This window comes from Pelodiscus sinensis, chromosome 4 (genome assembly GCF_049634645.1).
Source record: "Pelodiscus sinensis isolate JC-2024 chromosome 4, ASM4963464v1, whole genome shotgun sequence".
Taxonomy (NCBI): Eukaryota; Metazoa; Chordata; order Testudines; family Trionychidae; genus Pelodiscus; species Pelodiscus sinensis.
Genome location: NC_134714.1, coordinates 50522033 through 50544010, shown reverse-complemented (window position 1 = coordinate 50544010; position 21978 = coordinate 50522033). Strand labels below are relative to the sequence as shown.

Genomic DNA, 21978 nt, shown 5'->3' with positions numbered 1-21978 from the left:
TGCACTTACCTTTTAAACATGAGAATTCCAGCATAAACTGAACTCCTATCTATAATGAGCACCCTGACTTTGCTGTATTTTGTCTTGCCTTTTTGTATTGCCGGGTAATCGCGCGTGAGTGCGCGAGTATACAGTGCGCGGCGTTTCCGTGCTCTCTTTGGGATGCCGAGTGTTGTCAGCGATCTTACACAACTGCTGAAAAACGTAAAGTTGTTAGCTATGCTAAGGCTCATGGCAACAGAGCTACCAGCCGTGAATTTGATGGCATAGCAGAGTCTAACATTCGGCTTTGGAGACGGCAGAAAGAGTGCCTGCAAGCGCTGCCTCGGATGAAGATGACTGAGCGAGGTAAAAGCGCTGCATATCCTGAGTTGGAGGCCAAGCTGGTTGAATGGATTGCTGAGCGTAGACAGCAAGGCGGTGGTGTTAGCATTGCAGAGGTTAGACTGAAGGCTTTGACGATTGCCAAAATGTGTGCTAACACAGCCGGGTTTTAAGCTTCGCATGGCTGGGGCAATCGGTTCATGAATAGCCATGGCCTATCGGTCCGATGCTGGACAACAATCGCACAGAAGCTACCCATGGACTCAGACACCAAGGTACTACAGTTCCAAAAGTTTATCATAAAACTACATAAGCAGCACTGCTACGACCTTTCATTAATTGGTAACCATTAAATTTCGATAATCCCTACAACAGAACGCTTGAAGTAAAAGGTGCCAAGACCATCTCCATTGCTACCACAGGCCATGAAAAATCTAGATTTACCGTAATGCTTGCTTGCACAGCCGACGGAATGAAGCTGCTTCCTTATATTGTGTTAAAGCACAAGACAATGCCAAATAATGTTATATTCCCAAACACCGTTCACGTGAGTGTTCACCCAAAAGGCTGGATTGACGAACCTTTAATGCTTGATTGGCTACAGATGGTTTGGGTGAAGCAAACAGGTGGACTTATGAGAAAGCGGTCTCTAATGGTTTTGGATGCATTTTGGTGTCATCATATGAAATCCGTCAAGAAAAGGCTTCAGCAAGACAAAACAGACTTGGCAATTATTCCTGGTGGAATGACCAAAATATTGCAGCCGCTTGACGTGACAGTTAACAAGCCAATGAAAGATGTACTGTGCAGGAAATGGAACACCTGGTTGTGGGAAGGTGAACATACATTTACTGCAAGTGGACGTATGAAAACACCGACGCTGCAAGATCTTACCCAGTGGATAGCGGATGTCTGGGTTGAACTTGATCCCGCTATCATAAGGAAGGGGTTTCTGAAATGCAGCATCTTTAATGCTATGGATGGCAGCGAGGATGATTCCCTGTGGATGGATATGAGCGATGATGAATCGTCCGAGAACGAATTACTGGTATGCGAAGATGACAATGATTTGCTTTATCTGGATGAAGATATCGAGGGCTATATCCTGGAAGATATTGCTCGTCTGTTAGAGGAAGATTCTAACAAACGTAAATTTGAGAGCTTTGAAGATGAGTAGAAGATTAATTAACATACGGTATTTGTTTGTTTGCGCTGCAGTGTTGATTTCATTTGTTTAACTTACCTTTTTGAAACTGTGTATATAGTTGCTTGTCGATGCTAATAAAAATCAACTTTTAACCTCTTGTGTCCAGCGATTAATTAAGTGCTGCGGAACTGCCAAATGAAAACTTTGAAAAAACCTCCTATGGATAATGTGCACCTTGACTTTGAGGTTAAAAAAACAGGAAAAAAAGTGCGCACTATACTCGCGACTTTGCAGTACAATATTATGGAGAGCAAGCAGTGATTAAAAAGGTAAAGGCAATTTAAAAAATATCATGCCAGTAGGAGGAGTGTGCATGATGCTGGTCTGACCTATGGCATGTAAATCATCAAACAAGACTGCACTTCTAACCTTCCAGAAGTGTTGGAGAGGCACAGAGGAGATGCATAAAGACGTGAATTGCCTTTTCCTCTGCTCTTGCTGCTAGAGAAGGAAATGTGCATGCATGAAAGAGATGAAGTGGTAATGAGTTGTCGTTTCCCCTTCAGGTCGTGTTGCCTTAGCGGGAGATAGAACCATGGAATGCCATGCACCCAAGAATGAGGCACTGAATATACTGTGGTGTTTTCTAGGGGGGATTTGTGTTGCTAAGAAGGCACAAAGGATAATTAGCAATAAACAACTTATTTAGTGCTAGAAGATTTACCTGACATTGCTTGGGACCTTAGATGAGTTTTTTTCCCTCCTTTAAATTATTGTTCTGCTTGAGGGGGTTCAGTATGCAGGCTGCCCCAAGGAGAGAGGACAACCCCAGACCTCTCCCACAGCAGCAGTTTGGGGTCAGGTGAGAAGTGTCTGTCCCTGGCTTCTGCAGCTGCAGCAGGAACAGCTCAGGGAGGATTGTTGGGGGATAGACAGATAGACACACTAAGAGACAAAATCTCTGAAATATTAATTTCTCCAGCCCTGCCCACGTTGGTCCAATGGGGTTATAGTTGTCTCAGTCCCCATCTCTGGACCCTTTCTGCCTCCATACGGTCGTATAACTGTCCCTCCCACCAGATCCCTCCCTTTCGATTTTATGAGAAACTACTGAATTTGAGCCATATCCCACTGTCCTAGCACAACCAAATGCTTACCTTGCTTTAAGTCAGTGGTTTTCAAAGTATGGGTCATGACCCGGTACAGGGTCCCAAAAGGTCAGACACTGGGTCAGCTTGTTGTAGGGTTACCATGGTGTACCCCAGAAGTAGCCAGCAACAGGTCTAGCTCCTAGGTGGGGGGCTCTGGGTATCCAAGCACTGCACCTGCCATGAGTGCTAGTTCCCCACTCCTGTTGGCCAGTTTCTGGTCAATGGGAGTGGGGGGAGGAAGTGGGGAGTGCCTGCTTGCAAGAATAGCTGGCAAGAATAGCATACAGGGCTCAGGGCTAAGGCAGGGGATTGGACCACAAGCTTACTTCCAGTGGCTCCCAGTCAGCGGTGTTTGGGCAGGTTTCCGGCTTGTCCTTGCACCACAAACAATGCTGTTCCCAAGAAGTGGCCAGCAGCAGGTCCAGCACCTAAGCACTTTTTGCGGAAAAGCGTTCGTGCCAATCTACATGCGGTTTTGTGCAAGAAAGCCCCGATCGCCATTTTCGCCATCGGGGCTTTTTTGCGCAAAACAGTTTTTAGCTGTCTACACTGGCCCCCTTGCGTAAAAGCATTTGTGCAAGAGGGCTTTTTCCTGAGCGGGAGCAGCAAAGTATTTGCGCAAGAACACTGACAATCTTACATTAGATCATCAGTGTTCTTGCGCAAATTCAAGTGGCCAGTGTAGACAGCTGGCAAGTTTTTCCTCAAAAGCGGCTGCTTTTGTGGAAAAACTTGCCAGTCTAGACGCAGCCTAGGAGATTAGGTTGAACTTAGCCTCATTAAGTCAAATCCTAAACAATGAGTCCACACCACAAGCCTGTTCTGTCAGCCTCAAGGGCCATTAAAATCAATTTTGGTACTTTTGCTTTTCACAGGGAGTAATGGTAAATTCGCCCTTGCATGGTGGTGCAGATGCAGTGCTGTAAAAGTTGATGTTCTTGGTCCTTGTGAGGTGTTTCACAGTGCCCAACTGTGATTGCTCTGGCCATGACTCAATTCTACTGTCCTTCAGGCATAGCCAGCGTGGTAAGCAGACCTCCGATCAGGCAGTACACCTCAGCGCACCTGACAATTAATTCCAGGGTTGCAGATGAGCACCAGCATAGAGAGTGCAAGAGATCACGAGCCTCCTTGCTGTGTGGGAAGAGGAATCTGTTCTTGCAAAACTGTGGACCAACACAAGAAATGCACAAGGACATGGAGGAGAAAGGACATGCCAGGGACGCTCAGCAGTGCTGCATGAAAATAAAGGAGCTAAGGCAGTCATAGCAGCAGACAAAGAAGGTAAACAGATGATCTGGATCATCGCTGCAAAGGATGACAGGTTCAAGAAGCAAATGCAATCCATCAATGTGGGCGTTGTCTACACACAGAGTTTCTGCACAAGAAGCTTTTTGCAGAAGAGATCTGGCACAAAAACTTATTGTGCAAAATCACATCCACATCTCAAAAGTGCATTGCAAAAGCGACGTGCTTTTGCACAAGAGAGAGTCCACACTTCATGGACGCTCTTGCGCAAGAAAGCTCTGATGGCCATTAACAGAACGGCTATCAGAGCACCTGTGCTTTTTCTGATAGGCTCTTTTTGCGCAAGAACTGTAGCGTAAAAAGGAGTTATTCCATGTAGGGGGAGGAATAACTCTACTGGCAAAAGCCCTCTGTCCTGTCGATGTACTGTATTTTTTTTGCGGAAAAATGAGGTTGAGGTGGGGATACTCCACCGGTTTTTGTGCAAAAACCTTGTAGTGTAGACATAGCCTTGGACAGGGAGCACGTAAGCAAGTGGAGCAATATGCTGATGCTAGAGATGCAAGTGGAGCATGAGGACAGGAAAGCATGCAGATAATTGGAATTGAAGAACCAGGAGAGTCTTGATGACCATGACAGATGTGATGAATCGCATGATGGCCTTCTAGGACAGCTATATGCACAGGCATCCAATCCAGCCCTTGTGGACCCACATTCCCTCCTCATCGAGTTCCATAGTCTCCTTTCCTAGAGGTCCTAGAATGCAGAGGAGGAAGTCAAAGACAGCCTCGCACTCAACCCTAGGGATGTGTCCTGAAGAAAAAGGCTGTCCTTCTCACGCCTGTGATCACCCTCCCTGAGGCTCCTGCTTTGAACTCCTTTTCTGTCCCTGCTATGTTCCCGAAATAAAAATGCATGATTTCTGAACAGTCTCTTTATTGCTTGTTTTGAAGGGGAGGGGAGAGGTTTACAAGCAAGCACACTAAATGCAGGGGCTCCTCATTAAGAGTACCATGGAAGACTCTCAAATCGCTATCTGGCTATTCATAAAAGCTGTTTTTCAAAGCCTTTCTGATGTGCAGTGCTCCTCACTGTGCTCTCCTTATTGCCCCTGGTGTCTGGCTGCTCGTAATTACTGATGATGCACTGTGCCTCAATTCCCCCTCCATCTTGCCATAGATCTGTTCCCCTTGCTCTCACAGATATTATGGGGCACAAAGCAGGCTGTCACAACTATGGGTATGTTGCTTTTGCTGAAGTCTAATTTAGTCCATGGTCAGCGAAACCTTCCCTTTAAACATCCAAAAGCACATTCTACCACTGTTCTGCACTTGCTCAACCTGTAGTTGAATTGCTTCTTACAGGGGTCCAGGCTGTCTGTGTACAGCTTCATGAGCCATGGGAGCAAGGGGTAGACGGGGTCATCATGGATCACTACTGGCATTTCAAGGCCTCTGATGTTAATTTTTCAGTTTGGGAAGAAAGTTCCAGCTTTCCGCTTTCTGAAGAGACAGGAGTTCCTAAAGATGCATGCGTCATGCTCTTTCCCGACCTTCTCATGTTGATATCGATGATATGGCGCTTGTGATCCACCAGTGCCTGCAGCACCATTGAAAAGTACCCCTTGTAATTTATGTGCTCCTTGGCAAGATGCTCATGTGTCAAGATAGGGATGTATGTTCACTCTATCACCCCAACACAGTTAGGGAACCCTGTCGCGGCAAAGCCCGCCACTATGTTGTGCATGTTTCCCAGAGTCACTGTCCTCCATAACAGAAGGATATTGATTGCCTTTGCTACTTGGATCACAATAGCTCCCACTGTAGATTTCCTCACTCCAAAATGATTCCCAAATTACTAGAATCATTCAATCATTCGTGACTGGTAGCAGTCTGGCATTACAAGCTTCCACAGGATTATTGCCACTCGCTTCTCCACTGTCAGAGTGGATCTCACTTGGGCAATTCGCAAACTTCCATGAAAATGGCCTTACATATGTGTAAGTTTTGTAGTTATTGCTGATTGTCCCATAGCTGCATTATTGTGCGGTCCCACCCATATGTACGTGTCTCACTGCACTAGAACTGGTGGTGTTCAACTGTGTCCAGGGGATCAAATGCGGGCAGCATTTGTGAGTCACTTAACTCCCATGTTTCGCAGAAGTATGTTTATGGCCTCCCGAGATTCCTCCTCCTTCCGTCGGACCCTGGACACATTCAAATATACTCCTGCACAAGGTACACTATGGTTAATATGAATGCTATAATATTTTGTTGCTGAATGGGTTCCACGATAGGTTTCATGCTTAACCTGCTATGGTGTCTGCATGGATAACAAGGGGGAAAAAAGGGTGCAAAAAGTGGCGGGGAGGGAGGAGATGAGTGCATTATAGGACACTGATAACATGTACCTACTACCACCCGCTGCACAGTTTTGGTCCCAGCATGCACTAGGAGCAATACCAAGAATTCAAAGAGGCAGCAGGAACTGTGGGATAGTTACCCACAGTGCATCATTCTCAAAGTCAACAGTAGCCACCCTACTGGGGGACATGATACTTTGAAATATGTCAAATTCTTGCGCTCAGTGAGGACATACTTTCCTTCACCATCCGTGAGGGCACCGGTATGATCAGCAGCCTTTTTGGCTTCACCCAAGATTTGTTCCTCTAGACCTCTCTGAAGGGGTCAAATCTCCTCAGTAACTGGAAAGGAGTCACTGCAATCAGAATGTAGTAGCCAGAATCCGTGCTGCACAACCCTTATATATGTAGACAGGTAGGTACTGCAATCTCCCTTGGTGCACGGGAAGTTGGTCCGTGCTAGTACCATCAGAGTTCTGGAACTGTGATTGGAGGTATTGGGTGGACCTTATGGTGCTTAACCATGCAAGAAGCTGTCCACTCTGGCCCTCTGGATTTCATCAACAGGCACCTGCGTCGTGAACCTCCTGTGCAACCTGAGCCAAATGCACAACATTCAGCTGGTTTAACTCCGCAGCATGAAACATCTGTATGTATTTGTGCTTCACATCTGTTTCCTTGTCCTCTTGTCCTGCCCTGACAGGGAGCGGTGGGACCTGTTGGAACCAAAGAACACCTGTGTGCCAGTCTGTTCTGCAGTCTCGTCTCACAGCCTGCCAAGGGTATTAGGTGGTGGCATAGACAACTTGTGCCTCCAGGTGCTGAGGGTGTTCTTGATCATTGTGCGTTCACACCTTTATTTTTTCTTTTTTCTTTCTATGGGAATTACAAATGTCCAAACTATGTTATTATGTAGGCATTACCTCATTTTACTGATGGCAGTAGAAGGGTGCAAAGAGGTAACATGCTTCCTGTTTTTAAATACCCTTTCCAGCTGCCCAATATTTTTCGATAGCTGCTTTCAAAAAGCTGGGTTGAGTACAGTATCTCTTTTTTGTCCAGGGCCGCGCATATAGCCCTTAATCACTACCGGAAATGGGAACAGAACCCGAGTCTCCAACGTTGCTAGTTTCTCGGACTAGCCATTTAACCAACAGGGAATAAATCAAACTCAGCAGCTCGCGCCCGTACGGAAACGCGCACTGGGAGTGCTGGGAAACGCGCGCCCGGCCCCCGGTGTCCCAGGGAATGTACCGCACTCGCGGCGGCAGAGGTTCTACCCGCGCACGCGCATCCGGCCGGGCCTCGGGCGCGCGCAGAGTCGCGCGGCGGCGGTGGCGGCGGCAGGGAAGCTGCTGAGGTAAAGTTAGGGGGAGAGAGAGACTCCGTCAGCGAAGCGAGAGCCGGGGAGACTCAGCGGCCGCCATTACTGAGCCGAGAGCGCCGGGGAGGCGGGACGGGGCCGCGGCGGCCGAGAGCGCTGAGGGCCGGTGCGCCTAGAAGCTCGGCGGGGAGGAGAAGCCGCTGGTGAGGAAAAACCATCCCGGGAATGTTGCTCCCCCCGCCGCCGCGGAGGAGCCGGACCCCGACTGCACGAGGTAGGGGCAAGAATCCGGCCCCCTGGGGTCTCACCCGGCCCCCCACGCCGGGCTGCAGGGGCCGAGGCCGGCCGGCGGAGGAGGGGGCGGCGCTGCTGCTGCTGCCGCTGGCTGTAACCAGTTCGGAGGGCTGGGACTGCTGCCGCTGGGAGCGGCGGAACCGGGGAACCGGCTCCCTCAGCACCGCCTGGCACCTAGGCGCGGGGGAGGGCCTGAGAGGAGTGCGCTGCCTGGTCCCAGACAGGTGAAGGGCAAGGCCTGAGCAATGGGAGGGTCTGAGCCTGCCGTACGAGTCTGCCAGCTGGTCACACTTGGGGGTGGGGGGAGCTTTCCTAGTCTTTTCGCCTTCCTCTCGCATTCCCTTCCTCCTCCTCCTCCTCCTCCTCCTAATCCTTCCTTTCTCTTCCCTAATGGATTTCAACTGTTCTTAGCTCTCCCACCCTAGCCCCATTCCCTCACGCCTCAAAAATTTCTTGAAATTAAATCTCAGCAAACTTCGCTCCCTTAATGATGAGTGTGCGTTTCTGTTTTCCCACCAGGTGGTTTTAAAGTGTTTGAAATAGGGGATCCGGGATGAGAGGCTACAATTTACAGCATTTTCTCTTCCTTCAACCACTGTAACCTTTAGACTTTCTCCACCCAAAGAAAGCTCCAGAGATAAATATAGAAATAACAAATACTGCTGCAGATGCATGATATAGGGAGGTTGAAACACTGGATCTGTTTAAATTTATAAGATTTACAGGGAAAATGGGAAGGCACCCCCTCTTTGCCTCCTCTTTATATGAGGCTTTCAGTATCCCCAGTGCAAAGGCTTTGCCTAATAAGTGGGAGTCGAACATCTTGACTCTAAACCAAAATAGTCATGGATGTGGGTGTGTGTATTCTTAAATTGAGATTAACACAGATCATTAATTTTTTTTGCTTAGGAGGTAGCGATTGACAAAAAAAATTTAAAAAGTGAATACTGCAGAGTGAAACTGAAATGGATCACTGCATTTGCTGATCAATCGTACGTCCATTTTAACTGTGCCTTTGGAAGGCTTTCACTACTATGGAAATGAATTACAGCACTGATACTGGTATTCCCATTTCATAAAAAGAATGAGGAGTTAATAGGTGGTATTTTTCTATTGTGTTGATGTCACTGTGTCCTGCCGTGTAAGGCTCTGTAGTAAGAAAGCTGTTTTCAGCTGTGACAACAGTTTCTATAATCCCAGAATTATGCTTAGAAAAGAATTAACAGTACATACTTAAAACTGGCAGGTTTATAAATGAGCATCCAGGTGCATTATTGGCATGAAGGCTCCCCCCCCCCCACTTTTGTTTTTGTCAGGAGTGCTAACATCTGTTTATGATGATGTGGTACAATTACTGCTGCTACTACTAAATGTCCTATTTATGTGACTAAATATCCTAGTTTTACTATAACATAGTAAGTATACAGTTAATGTAGTGATAATATTTTTAGAGGCCATACAGTATATCATACAGTGTCAGAATGTTATACTGTAAGAGTTGGTTACATTATCATTAGCTTGTTACTTTCAACCTTGAAAAATAATATTCTAATCAAGCTTTTAAGAGATTTTTTAATAATTTTTTATTCAATATTTAGAATGTTTTTTTCCCGAGGTTGAAAGGAACAAGTTATTGATAATGTAAGTAAGTTTAATAGTGCAATTGTGAACAACACAATACAATGAAAGAATTATAGCTAAGTTTCTTCCTGTGGTAGTGGTAGATGTTTTATTTTTGCTATAAGTGCAGCCTGGGTAACATAGACTCATTTAATTAGATATTTTATGCTCAGAACAAATTTTCTTAAATCCCGTTGTTAGCCCATGGGTAAATAAACATTTGTTTTTTGAGATTAAAGCTAAAAGTTTTTTTGTCTTGTAAGTCTTTATTTTTAAGGAAAATGTGTCTATGAAGTATATATAATCATGTTAGTATATTCAGGTTAATATATTCATCTTTATTAAAAATAAAACTACTGAAATAATTTCTTTGAATTTAATAAAGGGATTGAAGGATGCTACCAGTCCCTCCGGCAAAGATACTTTCTTCACTAAAAGTAAATCCCATATAGTAGAACTCCTGGAGGATGTCTTCCATATAATTTTTAAACATTATTTTAGTAGACTATGATGTGGGATGTTCTTTACATTTTTCATGAAGCAGCCCCCAGGGTTGATTCTGTGTTGTGAATTTACCTTTATTGAATTAAGAAAAGTTTTGTCTAGGTGGATGTCTGGAGTGAATGAGCAATTTGTGACTTCAAAATTTAGTCACTGGGTAGAGTTGTTCCACTGTAAAAGGACAGTTACTAGAGAAAACATTTAAGTAAATTACTGATAATTTGTGTGGAGATACTACTACTGTAGTAAATGATGACATTGATACTGGTAGTTGTAAAGAGAACTGGAAGGATAATGTGTTACTGCAGGCCTGCAAAACTGGGAAAGCGGCAAGGGCCATATTACTCCAAAGAAAACAGCTGCGGGCTGCAAGTAGGAATGCTCTCCCAAAAAATACACACGGGCTAAAAATTTTTGTCAAGCAAAAAAGAAAAAAAAACCACACACATTTGTCTCTCATGCACCACCACACCCTTCCCTCAGCACAAGCCCCTTCCCCTCCCCTACCTGGCTTCTGCCTTGCAGTTTGAGGGGCTGCCGGAGCCTTTTTTTTTAATCCAGCGGTCGCCAGCCATCATGCTGGCATCCCGCCCTCTGGCCCGTGCTCCACCTCCTCACACCGGAGCTGCACACAGGCGAGACTTGCTGCACTTCGCCCTCCCTAGCGGCGCTCCGCTCCTCCGCCTGGCCGGCAAATCGGATGGGGGCCGCGCCACCCGTAGTCATCATGGGCCTCACAGTGAGCCCCTGTAGGCCTGTGTTACTGACATTACACTTTTAGAAATCTCAGAATAGTGATAGAAATGTAGCTGTGTTAGTCTGCGGTAGCTGAAGCAAAATGCAGGATAATGTAGCACTTTAAAGACTAACAAGATGGTTTATTAGATGATGAGCTTTTGTGGGCCAGACCCACTTCCACTATTTGATCTGAGGAAGTGGGTCTGGCCCACGAAAGCTCATCATCTAATAAACCATCTTGTTAGTCTTTAAAGTGCTACATTGTCCTGCATTTTGCTTTAGAAATCTCAGGCTTTGCAAAATGTTTGTATGGTAAAATTTGAATTAAAGTATCAAACTATCTCTATCATACTTAATATTTGCTGCCTGGAGAATGCTTTATGCGTAGATCTCTGAACACTTCAGAAATGTGAACAAGTATTATTTTCATTTTACCGGGGGAGGAAACTATGACCCAAATGAGTTGTTTGCCCTGTGGTCACAAGAAGTCAGTGGCAGAACTAGAACCTTTAATCCTGACCTCTACTGCTGTGGCCTATACCACATATCACAATTCCTCCTTAAACAAAAAAGGACATTTGATTTCCATCCAAACTTTTCCGGATGGGGACCCATTTTGACAGTTCAGGAAGACGTGGTGACCCAGGGCAATTCAAAAAATGTGTGTATGGCTCCTTAAGAGCCACCTGGGGAGACACCTGGCGACCCTTTTGAAATGTAATGGAGACCCATATTTGGGTCCCGACCCATAGGTTTGGAAACCCTGATTTACAAGGTGCAACAAATATGGATTGCTGAATTCTGCTTAACTTTTTATTCTTTCCTTTGGTGGCTGGATTTATTTTTCTTTTTCTCCCCATGCCAAACAAGTTTTATTTCAGTTTCACAGTTTTTCCCTCTAATTTATGAGTCCCCCCTGCCTTATCACTTCCTTTATGCCATTATCTTGCAGGTTCTGTCTTGAATTCATCATAATTCTTCTTCGTAATCTGGAAACTTTAATGTTATCTGGAGAGCCTGATTTTGCAGCCTTGGTGCTGAGAAACTTTTGTTGAACAGTGTGAATTTATTTTTTGTGAGAGTTGCTCCTGCATAAGGACTGCGTTATCAGAACTAGTCTTTTTCTGGGGTACTGTTTTACTTTTGGCTGCTGTTTAAATAATAGTATTGTATCTAAATTGAACAGTTTTCTTTTAGATATTTGGAAATCCTTCTGTTGAAGGCCAACTTAGACAAGAGAAGTTTCATGCTTCCATAATGATGGTAATTTGAACCATTACTGCTTGCTAGCATGTGTGTCTTCATTAAAGAGTTTTTAGAAAATTTTAAGACAACACATGGTGATGGTGTTTCCTGAATGTAACATTCAGTTGTAGTTACATTACTGTATTCAGACAAAAATTTAATAGTTATAAAATGTTTCCTAGGATTTTAGACAGAAATTTCAAAATAGCCAATAAGTTTTGTAGGTGAGCACCATGTGAAATTACTAATAGTCAAAAAGTTACTCTTAGGACAGTTGGAACACAAGATCCCATCCTAAGAGCTCTGCAAGTTGATTCTTTTAAAAAGTGGAAATAAAGTTTGTTATATCTTAAAAGAATTAGGATTCAAACTGAATGTAATGTTAGTCAAGGATATTTAAAATTGAATCTAGTGGATTGAGGAAAAAGGGCTGAGAACTTGGAATACGTGTTTTTAACCTGAGTTTTGCCATTGGTCTGTGTTTTTTTTTTTTTTTTTTTAATTTCACATTGGGCCAAAGCTCTGAATTTTTCTTCTTTGTCCCAGTAGATAAAATGAAGATAGCTTTGTGGTGAGGATTCATTAGGTTGTATTGTTCTTTGAAAATGTGAAGTGATATATTTAGAACTCACACAACAATGAAAACAGAAACAAATGAACATGTAGATCACTCAGTCTCATCCTCTATTTCACATTTACTACTTACTGTACCATTTAAACTAACATCTCTGTTCTTGAAATACCTTCAGTATTAGTGTTCAAGCCACTTCTCTTGTTGTTTCTTTACTTATTCTTTTTAGTTATTCCTGTATCACACTTAGTTCCTGAAATTTAGTCTGCATGTTTTCTTTCTTGGATAGGTAGATATGGGGTTTTTATGTCTTAAAATAACATAGGAAAGTTACTTACACATTTTGATAACTTATTTATAAATAATTATTAATGCTTATTGAAGGTACTCAAATGACAGTCTTGGACACTTAAGAGTAAAGTATGGTCAGAGGCAGTGCAAGCATTCATTCCTAAGGAGTTGTCAGTATGCCTGAATGTTTTAAGTGATGTGTGCACCCTTTTTCACTAGGCAGTGAAACTTCATCAATACAGTTCCTACCCACTTTTAAACACTAAAACCTAGTGAATGTTTCCAAAGACTCAAGATATCATTGTAGCCCCCCTCGCTCTCTTCCCCTAAAAAACTCATTCTAATATTTAACTAAGAACTGAATCCCACCACAGACAGGAAGTAAATGAACCTTTGCTTAACTTCTTAATTGGACAGTACCATAAAACCTTATTACTTTAGTGCAGCATTGGTTATTATAAACACAACTTTTGCAGAGAGCTAAAGAAAAACGTACATTGAACCATTGCAATGCTTTTCTTGGTCTGCTATAGTTGGTATAACCCACTGTAACTTCTAATTACAAACATATCTTATAACGTAATATATAACTATATTTTAAAAAGAGGTTTCTTGTATTTTTGATACATATATGCAGAAACAAATGTAATTCACGAATGTTACATTTTAATGTTAAGGACTCAGATAATAAAAGTAAATTCATTCTAGTGATTTTGGGTGTTCAGTGTTTTGAAATGGATGACCAAGATGAGACACAATTGGCCTAATCTTGAGAAAAGACTGAGCATATCCCAAATCTAATAATCAGAACTCAAAGTCTGAAAATGGGTTATCTGAATCACAAATGATGTAGAAAATTTTGACCTAAATTTCTGTCTCAACAGCTTGTGGTGGTGATGGAGATTTTTGTACAAAAGCATTAGCTAAAGACTGATTTCTGACTTGGATTTTGCCTCTGAAATTACACGTATTTGTTGGTTTAAACTCAAGAAAATCTTTCTGATGAATAAAATGTTTTGTACCTTACCCCAGTGCTGTTTTTTATATCTTTATGACTTTGAAATTATTAATGGATCGTCTGTTCATTTTCAGATCCTTCAAGGAAGGACTCATTGAAGGAAATTGTTTAAATGTGTGACATCACTGCAGGGAAATCCCTGCAAGTCAACCACCTGCAAGCTTCTATCAAGGTAAGTTGGGGACTTCTGATATAATTATTTTAAAATTAATGGAAGTGAATAGATATTGATCACTAAGTTATGAGGTTTTTTTTTTTTTTTTTTAGAACTATGTTCTGAAATTTAAAAGCCCACGCAAACTAGTCCTATGGTAAGACATAGGCAATTCAAAGGAACTCTTATTGCAGTGATGTCTGCATTACTTCAGTATGCTTTAATTCACAAAAGTCCTTCCCAAAGATAGAAACAGTGCAATCCTTTATTATTTCCCAAATCTTGTAAGGTAGGGGATTTTACACACGAAGCCCTGAACTCACAGCAATCAAAAATACTAAGGATGGTTTCTACAATTTCTTCCTTTTAATTTTTATTTATTTTAAGAGGAATAGAATATGACTTCAAAGCACATACCATGAATTTCTAGAAAATGCGCATTTGTAAGTTTAAAAAAACATTTTAAGCAAGGAGCATTTAGAGGCAGGGTTTTCTGGTGTACTTAGAAAAAAATCTTGCTGTCCTTTAGGGAATAATATAATAGTAATTGTCTGTTAAATGCCTACTCCTAATGTATAGTCTTCTTATTTCTTGAACATGTTTATTTCTCATGTATTTATTTAAAAGGCATTTCATTGTTTCTGTGTATTTTCTAGTTTGATTTCATATCTATCTATAGGTAATAAAATATGATGGAAAAATATTTACTGGGTCACTTAGTCCATGTTCTTGCTAATGCCTCCTTCTTACAGTTTTTTCTTTCTTTGTCCATCTTGTCAGTGCCCCAGCTGATGTAGCTTTTACCACTTTCCATGCGAACGTCTTAATAAGTTGAATACACGTATGAGGAAATTTTCAGTGCTATTCAGCAAAACTACTCTTCTTTCCATCATTTCATTCTGTTATTCCTATTTGTGATTGCCCTTCATTTCTCCTGTTAGGTGCTTAGTCTTTTAGAATAACTTACTTAGTCTTCTCAATTGTACAACTTGAAAGTTGATACTATGTTCTGAATCAAAATGTCTTAAGAGCAGAGGGAAGGAGAAGGAAAGACTTGGTGTGCAATTTATATATTAAAGGGGATCTAACGAATTAAAAATCAGTTATGTTTGAAAACATAATCTGTTAGGAGTTACTTTCAATTTGTTATAACTCAGAGCTTAGATTTTTTTTTTTCTGTTATGGCTGTTCACCATAGCTGATAGTCATTTTGTCCTGTTTATGTCTTCTTGTATTCAGCCGTAAGGGAAATAAAACTTAAAAATAAAAAATGTGAAAATAAAACCATAACTTTGTAGCTGTAGTACTTGAAACCTCTGTTGTATTATATTTTCAACTGACTGGATTTCAAATTGATGCTGTATTTGAAATAAATTAGAGTATTAGACCTTCTTGGTCAAGACTTTGATCCAAGTTTCAGTCCACAGCACATTTTTACTGCACTGATGAACAGAAAATAGTTTATAATGAAATTTTTGATTCAGCATCTAATTCTCATCTTGTCAATAATGCCACTGTGAAATGCTTTACTTAAAAATAAATCTGGTATTAAGTAAAGTAATATAAACATTGCTCCGAAAAGATTTATTTTTGTTAAATGGTAATTGCGGAGAGAGCCATTTTGTTTTAGCCCTGCATTGTCTGGGTTGTAAGAGCAGGAAGAAAAACCTAGGAAGAGGGGACTTATAATATCTTTCATTGTTTTACTCTTTGAATGTGTTTCTGAATGAGTCTGTTGGCAAATAATAGTAAGCATAATAAAATGCATAATAACAGTTTGCTTCTTTTGACTGAAAATCTCACTTGGATGTAGAAATCAAGTAGAGTTTAAATTAATTGTTGTTAATTAAAAGTATTAGATTTTAAAATGACCCCTTTTAGTGATAGCAGCATAGCTAAGATCACATTGTGAACGAAAGCTGTTGAATTTTAAGTAAACATTGCAACCATGCATGGTAAATGCATGCATTTGGCTTTCGTCAATTGGCAGCTCAGTTTTACTTCTTTCTAATGTAGATGTCAAATGAAGTGTTACATTTGTTTTTTAAGATAAAGCCATAAAAAAGTTGACTGTTTGACATCAGTTTGTGTTTACAACAACATCTTATTTGCCTTATCTTAATTCAGAATTTTAATATTTGCATAGTAATTTTAAAAGTTTTAACACAGACGGATAGGTTTTGGAAATGTATCATACCAATCTTATTTGGGAGTATGTTGGAAAACTAAATGTTTGACTACATGAGATATTAGTGTGCAACAAGTCAAGATGCAGATTTACAGCACAGTAGTTTATTTGTTGAAGATTTGTTTATTTTTGTAAACATGCAATCCCTGAAATTTTCGGAAGTAACACGTTTACAGGCAGGAGGACAAACTGAAGCTGGTGCTCATGAGGATCTGACTTAAAAGCTAATGCCCTGTGAGCACCTGCTCCTGACCCACTCCCCTCCCATACTGCTGACTTTGATACAGAGGCGGAGGGTGGGGGCTGTATATAATCATGAGGCTTGAACAATGAGCCCAGACTCATTCTATCTGAGTACGCAGCTAACCATGGTCATATCCCTACAGCACAGTAGTTTGCAATGCACTACTGTCCTGTGTAAACAAGCCCTAAAGAAGCTTTCTGGGATTCACATCATTCATGTCCACTGTAGTTGATGAATTTATTGGACTAATAAAGACTAAATTATAATTTGTCTGATTACAAAATTGAGATATAGAGACTGAAATTCTGTGTATCCCTCAATTTTTTTCTTTGCAACTTGGTTGCTTAGAGATGCACAATTGGGTATGTTTATTTTGAGTCCATACATATACACAAATATATGGATGGTCCTCTAATCCAGCAGTAATTGTTGTAAGTTTTCAAAGTCATCTGTTATGTGGTTTTCCCAGAAGTCTATCAAAGCAGATAATAATTATAATAGACTACCTTCCAAATATACTCTTGTCCTCCCCTGAACCTCATGATCTATTTAATTTAGAAACTATGGCTTATCTGATAGGAAAGCAAAGAGTTAATTTTAGTCTTTGTGCCATATTGTTATTTCAGGAACACCATTATTAACCTGGAGTTACTCTACTGAAGTCTTAAAGATTATATTTGATGTTTATTTTCAATTTTTTTTCTGTCTACAACAAACACTAAACCTTTGTTTTTTCTTAGAAGCAAATTGAGTGATATCACACAATCTCAATTTTTTTCTTATCTCGGTATTTAAGGTTATTTTGTAATTCCCAGTTATGGATGTTAACATTTCTTCTACAATTTGTTAGTGACTAATTGTGCTTAAATGGGTTGCTGTCAATTATCAACTCTAGTCCATTTAAAAAAAAAACAAATATTAGATTTTGGTATGTGTATACTCCTACGTTAGTCTACGAAGTTCTTGTTTTTACACTCTGTTTTTAAGCATTTCTTTACTCAACTGAGTATTCAAGGAATATCATGCACATTCCTTCTATGTTAACAAGAATGTGGATTTTATAAACATAAGACCCACACCTATATGTATAACTTTATTCATATGAATAATCCTATTAACTTCAGTTAAACTGTGCATGTGAATAGAGAAATGCGAAAGTGTGTACTGCATCCAGTCCATATAGGAGTATATTTTGTATGGTTTTTATCTAGGTGAGAATTCAGTATTCTTTTTTTAGTTGCCTTTCACATATCGCAAGTCTGAAACAAACAAGAAACAATGGAAATGATTATGTATAAAATGCTGCCAAATGCACAGAGCCAACAACCTGAAAGAAACTAAATTTATTGAATTTATTTTATTTATGAATAAACTGAATTTATTTTTAAAGTAGCTTCCAGTGTTAATTTACCAAAAGTAGTTTCGAGACATTTTCAGACACAATTTTAAATTTTGGTGCTTTAAATACATTATCTGCTATTCATATGTATATTATTTAACATACAATTTTCTCCTAACTTAAAAAAGGCTTTTGTAATATATTTGTAAGTTACAACTGATATTAACTTTTGTTTATTAAATTTTATATCTTAACCGTAGTTAAGAGATTTAAAAAATTCCTTTTTTCTCTTATAGGACAATGATTCACCTAGTTCTGAATATGTGAGTTGCCTATGGTGATGGGTGAAACAGGAAAAACTGAAAATTAATCCTGGAGGCGAGGATATACAATTTTAATTTGAAGAGGCTTTTTCAGAATGAAAACCACATTGAATTATCTTGAATACAGAAGGACGAGAAGAAAGTTATGATGGCTAAAAACAAAGAGCCTCGTCCCCCATCCTATGCTATTAGTGTGGTTGGGTTATCTGGAACTGAAAAAGACAAAGGTAATTGTGGAGTTGGAAAGTCGTGTTTGTGCAATAGGTTTGTACGTTCAAAAGCAGATGAATATTATCCTGAGCATACCTCTGTGCTTAGCACAATTGACTTTGGAGGACGAGTTGTTAATAATGATCACTTTTTGTACTGGGGTGACATAACACAAAGCGGTGAGGAAGGAATAGAATGCAAAATCCATGTAATTGAACAGACTGAGTTCATTGATGATCAGACTTTCTTGCCTCATCGGAGTACGAATTTACAACCATATATAAAACGGGCAGCTGCCTCCAAATTGCAGTCAGCAGAGAAATTAATGTACATTTGCACAGATCAGCTAGGCTTGGAGCAAGACTTTGAGCAAAAACAAATGCCTGAAGGAAAACTGAACATAGATGGCTTTTTATTATGCATTGATGTTAGTCAAGGATGCAATAGGAAATTCGATGATCAACTTAAATTTGTGAACAATCTCTATGTACAGCTTTCAAAATCTAAAAAACCTATAATAATAGCAGCAACTAAATGTGATGAATGTGTGGATCATTATCTACGAGAGGTTCAGGCATTTGCCTCAAACAAAAAGAACCTTGTGGTTGTTGAAACATCAGCAAGATTCAATATCAATGTTGAGACATGTTTTACTGCACTGGTACAAATGATGGATAAAACTCGTGGTAAACCTAAAATAATTCCGTATTTGGATGCCTATAAGACACAGAGACAACTTGTTGTTACTGCAACAGATAAATTTGAAAAACTTGTGCAAACTGTGAGAGACTATCATGCAACTTGGAAAAGTGTTAGTAATAAATTGAAAAATCATCCTGATTATGAGGAGTACATAAATTTGGAAGGAACAAAAAAGGCCAAAAATACATTCTCAAAACACACAGAGCAACTTAAACAGGAACATATAAGAAAAAGAAGAGAAGAATATATTAATACACTACCAAGAGCTTTTAACACACTGTTGTCAAACCTTGATGAAATTGAACACCTGAACTGGTCAGAAGCCCTAAAGATAATGGAGAAAAGGCCAGACTTCCAGCTTTGTTTTGTTGTGCTAGAAAAAACACCCTGGGATGAAACTGATCAAATAGACAAAGTGAATGATAGGAGGATTCCATTTGACCTTCTCAGTACATTAGAAGCTGAAAAAGTCTATCAAAACCACGTACAGCATCTTATATCTGAAAAGAGAAGAGTTGAAATGAAGGAGAAATTTAAAAAAACACTTGAGAAAATACAGTTCATTTCACCGGGACAGCCATGGGAAGAAGTTATGTGTTTTGTAATGGAGGATGAAGCTTTCAAATATATCACTGATGCAGACAGTAAAGAAGTGTATAGCAGGCATCAGAGGGAAATAGTTGAAAAAGCCAAAGAGGAGTTCCAGGAAATGCTTTTTGAACATTCAGAACTATTCTATGACCTGGATCTGAATGCAACACCTAGTTCAGATAAAATGAGTGAAATTCATGCAGTTCTGAGTGAAGAGCCTAGATACAAAGCTTTACAGAAACTTGCACCTGATAGAGAATCTCTTCTTCTTAAACACATAGGATTTGTTTATCATCCCACTAAAGAAACTTGTCTCAGTGGCCAAAATTGCACGGACATGAAAGTAGAGCAGTTACTTGCCAATAGTCTTTTGCAACTTGACCATGGTCGGCAAAATTTGTACCACGATAGTGCCAATATTGATAAAATTAACCTCTTCATTTTGGGTAAAGATGGTCTTGCACAAGAGTTGGCAAATGAAATTCGGACACAATCCACTGATGATGAATATGCCTTAGATGGAAAAATATATGAACTAGATCTTAGGCCAGTTGATGCAAAGTCACCTTACCTTTTAAGTCAGTTGTGGACCTCTGCCTTTAAACCACATGGATTTTTCTGTGTGTTTAATTCTATTGAATCCCTCAATTTTATTGGAGAATGCATTGGAAAAATAAGGGTTGAAGCGTCTCAGATAAGGAGAGACAAATACATGGCCAATCTTCCATTTACATTAATATTAGCTAATCAGAGAGACAGCATTAGCAAAAATCTACCTATTCTGAGACACCAAGGTCAGCAATTAGCCAATAAGTTGCAGTGTCCTTTTGTAGATGTGCCTGCTGGTACATATCCACGTAAATTTAATGAGACTCAAATAAAGCAAGCTCTAAGGGGGGTGCTGGAAGCAGTTAAACGCAATTTGGATGTTGTAAGCCCTGTTCCCACTATTAAAGATCTGTCAGAAGCTGACTTGCGAATTGTGATGTGTGCCATGTGTGGAGATCCATTTAGTGTGGATCTTATTCTTTCTCCCTTCCTTGACTCTCACTCCTGTAGTGCTGCTCAGGCTGGCCAGAATAACTCTTTAATGCTTGATAAAATTATAGGTGAAAAAAGGAGGAGAATACAAATAACAATATTATCATACCATTCTTCAATTGGTGTAAGGAAAGATGAACTAGTTCATGGATATATACTAGTTTATTCTGCTAAAAGGAAGGCATCCATGGGAATGCTTCGGGCATTTCTTTCAGAAGTACAGGACACTATTCCTGTCCAGTTGGTGGCTGTAACTGATAGCCAGGCAGATTTTTTTGAGAATGAAGCTATCAAAGAATTAATGACTGAAGGAGAACATATAGCAACAGAGATTACTGCTAAATTTACAGCATTATATTCTTTATCTCAGTATCATCGTCAGACTGAGGTTTTTACATTATTTTTCAGTGATGTATTAGAGAAGAAAAACATGATTGAAAATTCCTATATGTCTGATAGCACCAGAGAGTCAACACATACAAGTGAAGATGTTTTTCTGCAGTCTCCCAGAGGAAATTCTCTTGCATATAATTACTACCCAGATTCAGAAGATGATACTGAAGCTCCACCCCCATATAGTCCAATTGGAGATGATGTGCAGTTGCTCCCAACACCTAGTGATCGTTCCAAGTATCGGCTAGACTTGGAAGGAAATGAATATCCTGTTCATAGCACACCATTGAACTGTCATGACCATGAGCGCAACCACAAAGTACCTCCTCCTATAAAACCCAAGCCACTTGTACCTAAGACAAATGTGAAAAAACTGGATCCAAACCTTGTGAAAACAATTGAAGCTGGCATTGGTAAAAACCCAAAGAAACAATCCTCTCGAGTGCCTTTGGCACCAACTGAAGATTCAGACCAATCTGATAATTATGCAGAACCTATTGACACTGTTTTTAAACACAGAGGCTTCACTGATGATATCTATGCAGTTCCAGATGATAGTCAAAATCGTATTATTAAAATTAGAAACTCATTTGTTATAAATAATGCCCAAGGAGATGAAGAAAATGGATTTTCTGATAGAATATCAAAGAGTCATGGGGAAAGAAGGCCATCTAAATACAAATACAAATCTAAGACACTATTTAGCAAAGCAAAATCTTACTACAGGAGAACACATTCAGATGCAAGTGATGATGAGGCTTTTACCACATCTAAAACAAAAAGAAAAGGAAGACATCGTGGAAGTGAAGAAGATCCACTTCTGTCACCAGTTGAAACCTGGAAAGGTGGCATTGATAACCCTGCTATCACTTCAGATCAGGAATTAGATGACAAAAAAATGAAAAAGAAAACTCAGAAAGTAAAAGAAGATAAGAAGGTAAGTTAATTCAATCTATTTT

The 21978-nt window shown here is 40.2% G+C and overlaps 1 protein-coding gene across 5 annotated transcripts in view; it reads left to right on the top strand.

Moving 5' to 3' along the window:
* The first annotated feature begins 7453 nt into the window (after nucleotides 1–7453).
* ARHGAP5 (Rho GTPase activating protein 5) overlaps nucleotides 7454–21978 on the top strand; it is an 80433-nt gene continuing 65908 nt past the window's right edge. The window contains exons 1-3 of one of the 5 annotated variants that reach the window (XM_075926961.1): nucleotides 7454–7830; nucleotides 13909–14006; nucleotides 18056–21956. In XM_075926961.1, the coding sequence (XP_075783076.1) occupies nucleotides 18228–21956 (3729 nt within the window). In that variant the 5' untranslated portion in view covers nucleotides 7454–7830; nucleotides 13909–14006; nucleotides 18056–18227. Of the gene's footprint in view, nucleotides 7831–7909; nucleotides 8075–13908; nucleotides 14007–18055; nucleotides 21957–21978 lie in introns of those variants that run through there. The other 4 variants (XM_006117658.4, XM_006117659.4, XM_075926960.1 and 1 more) reach the window with 4 other exon arrangements.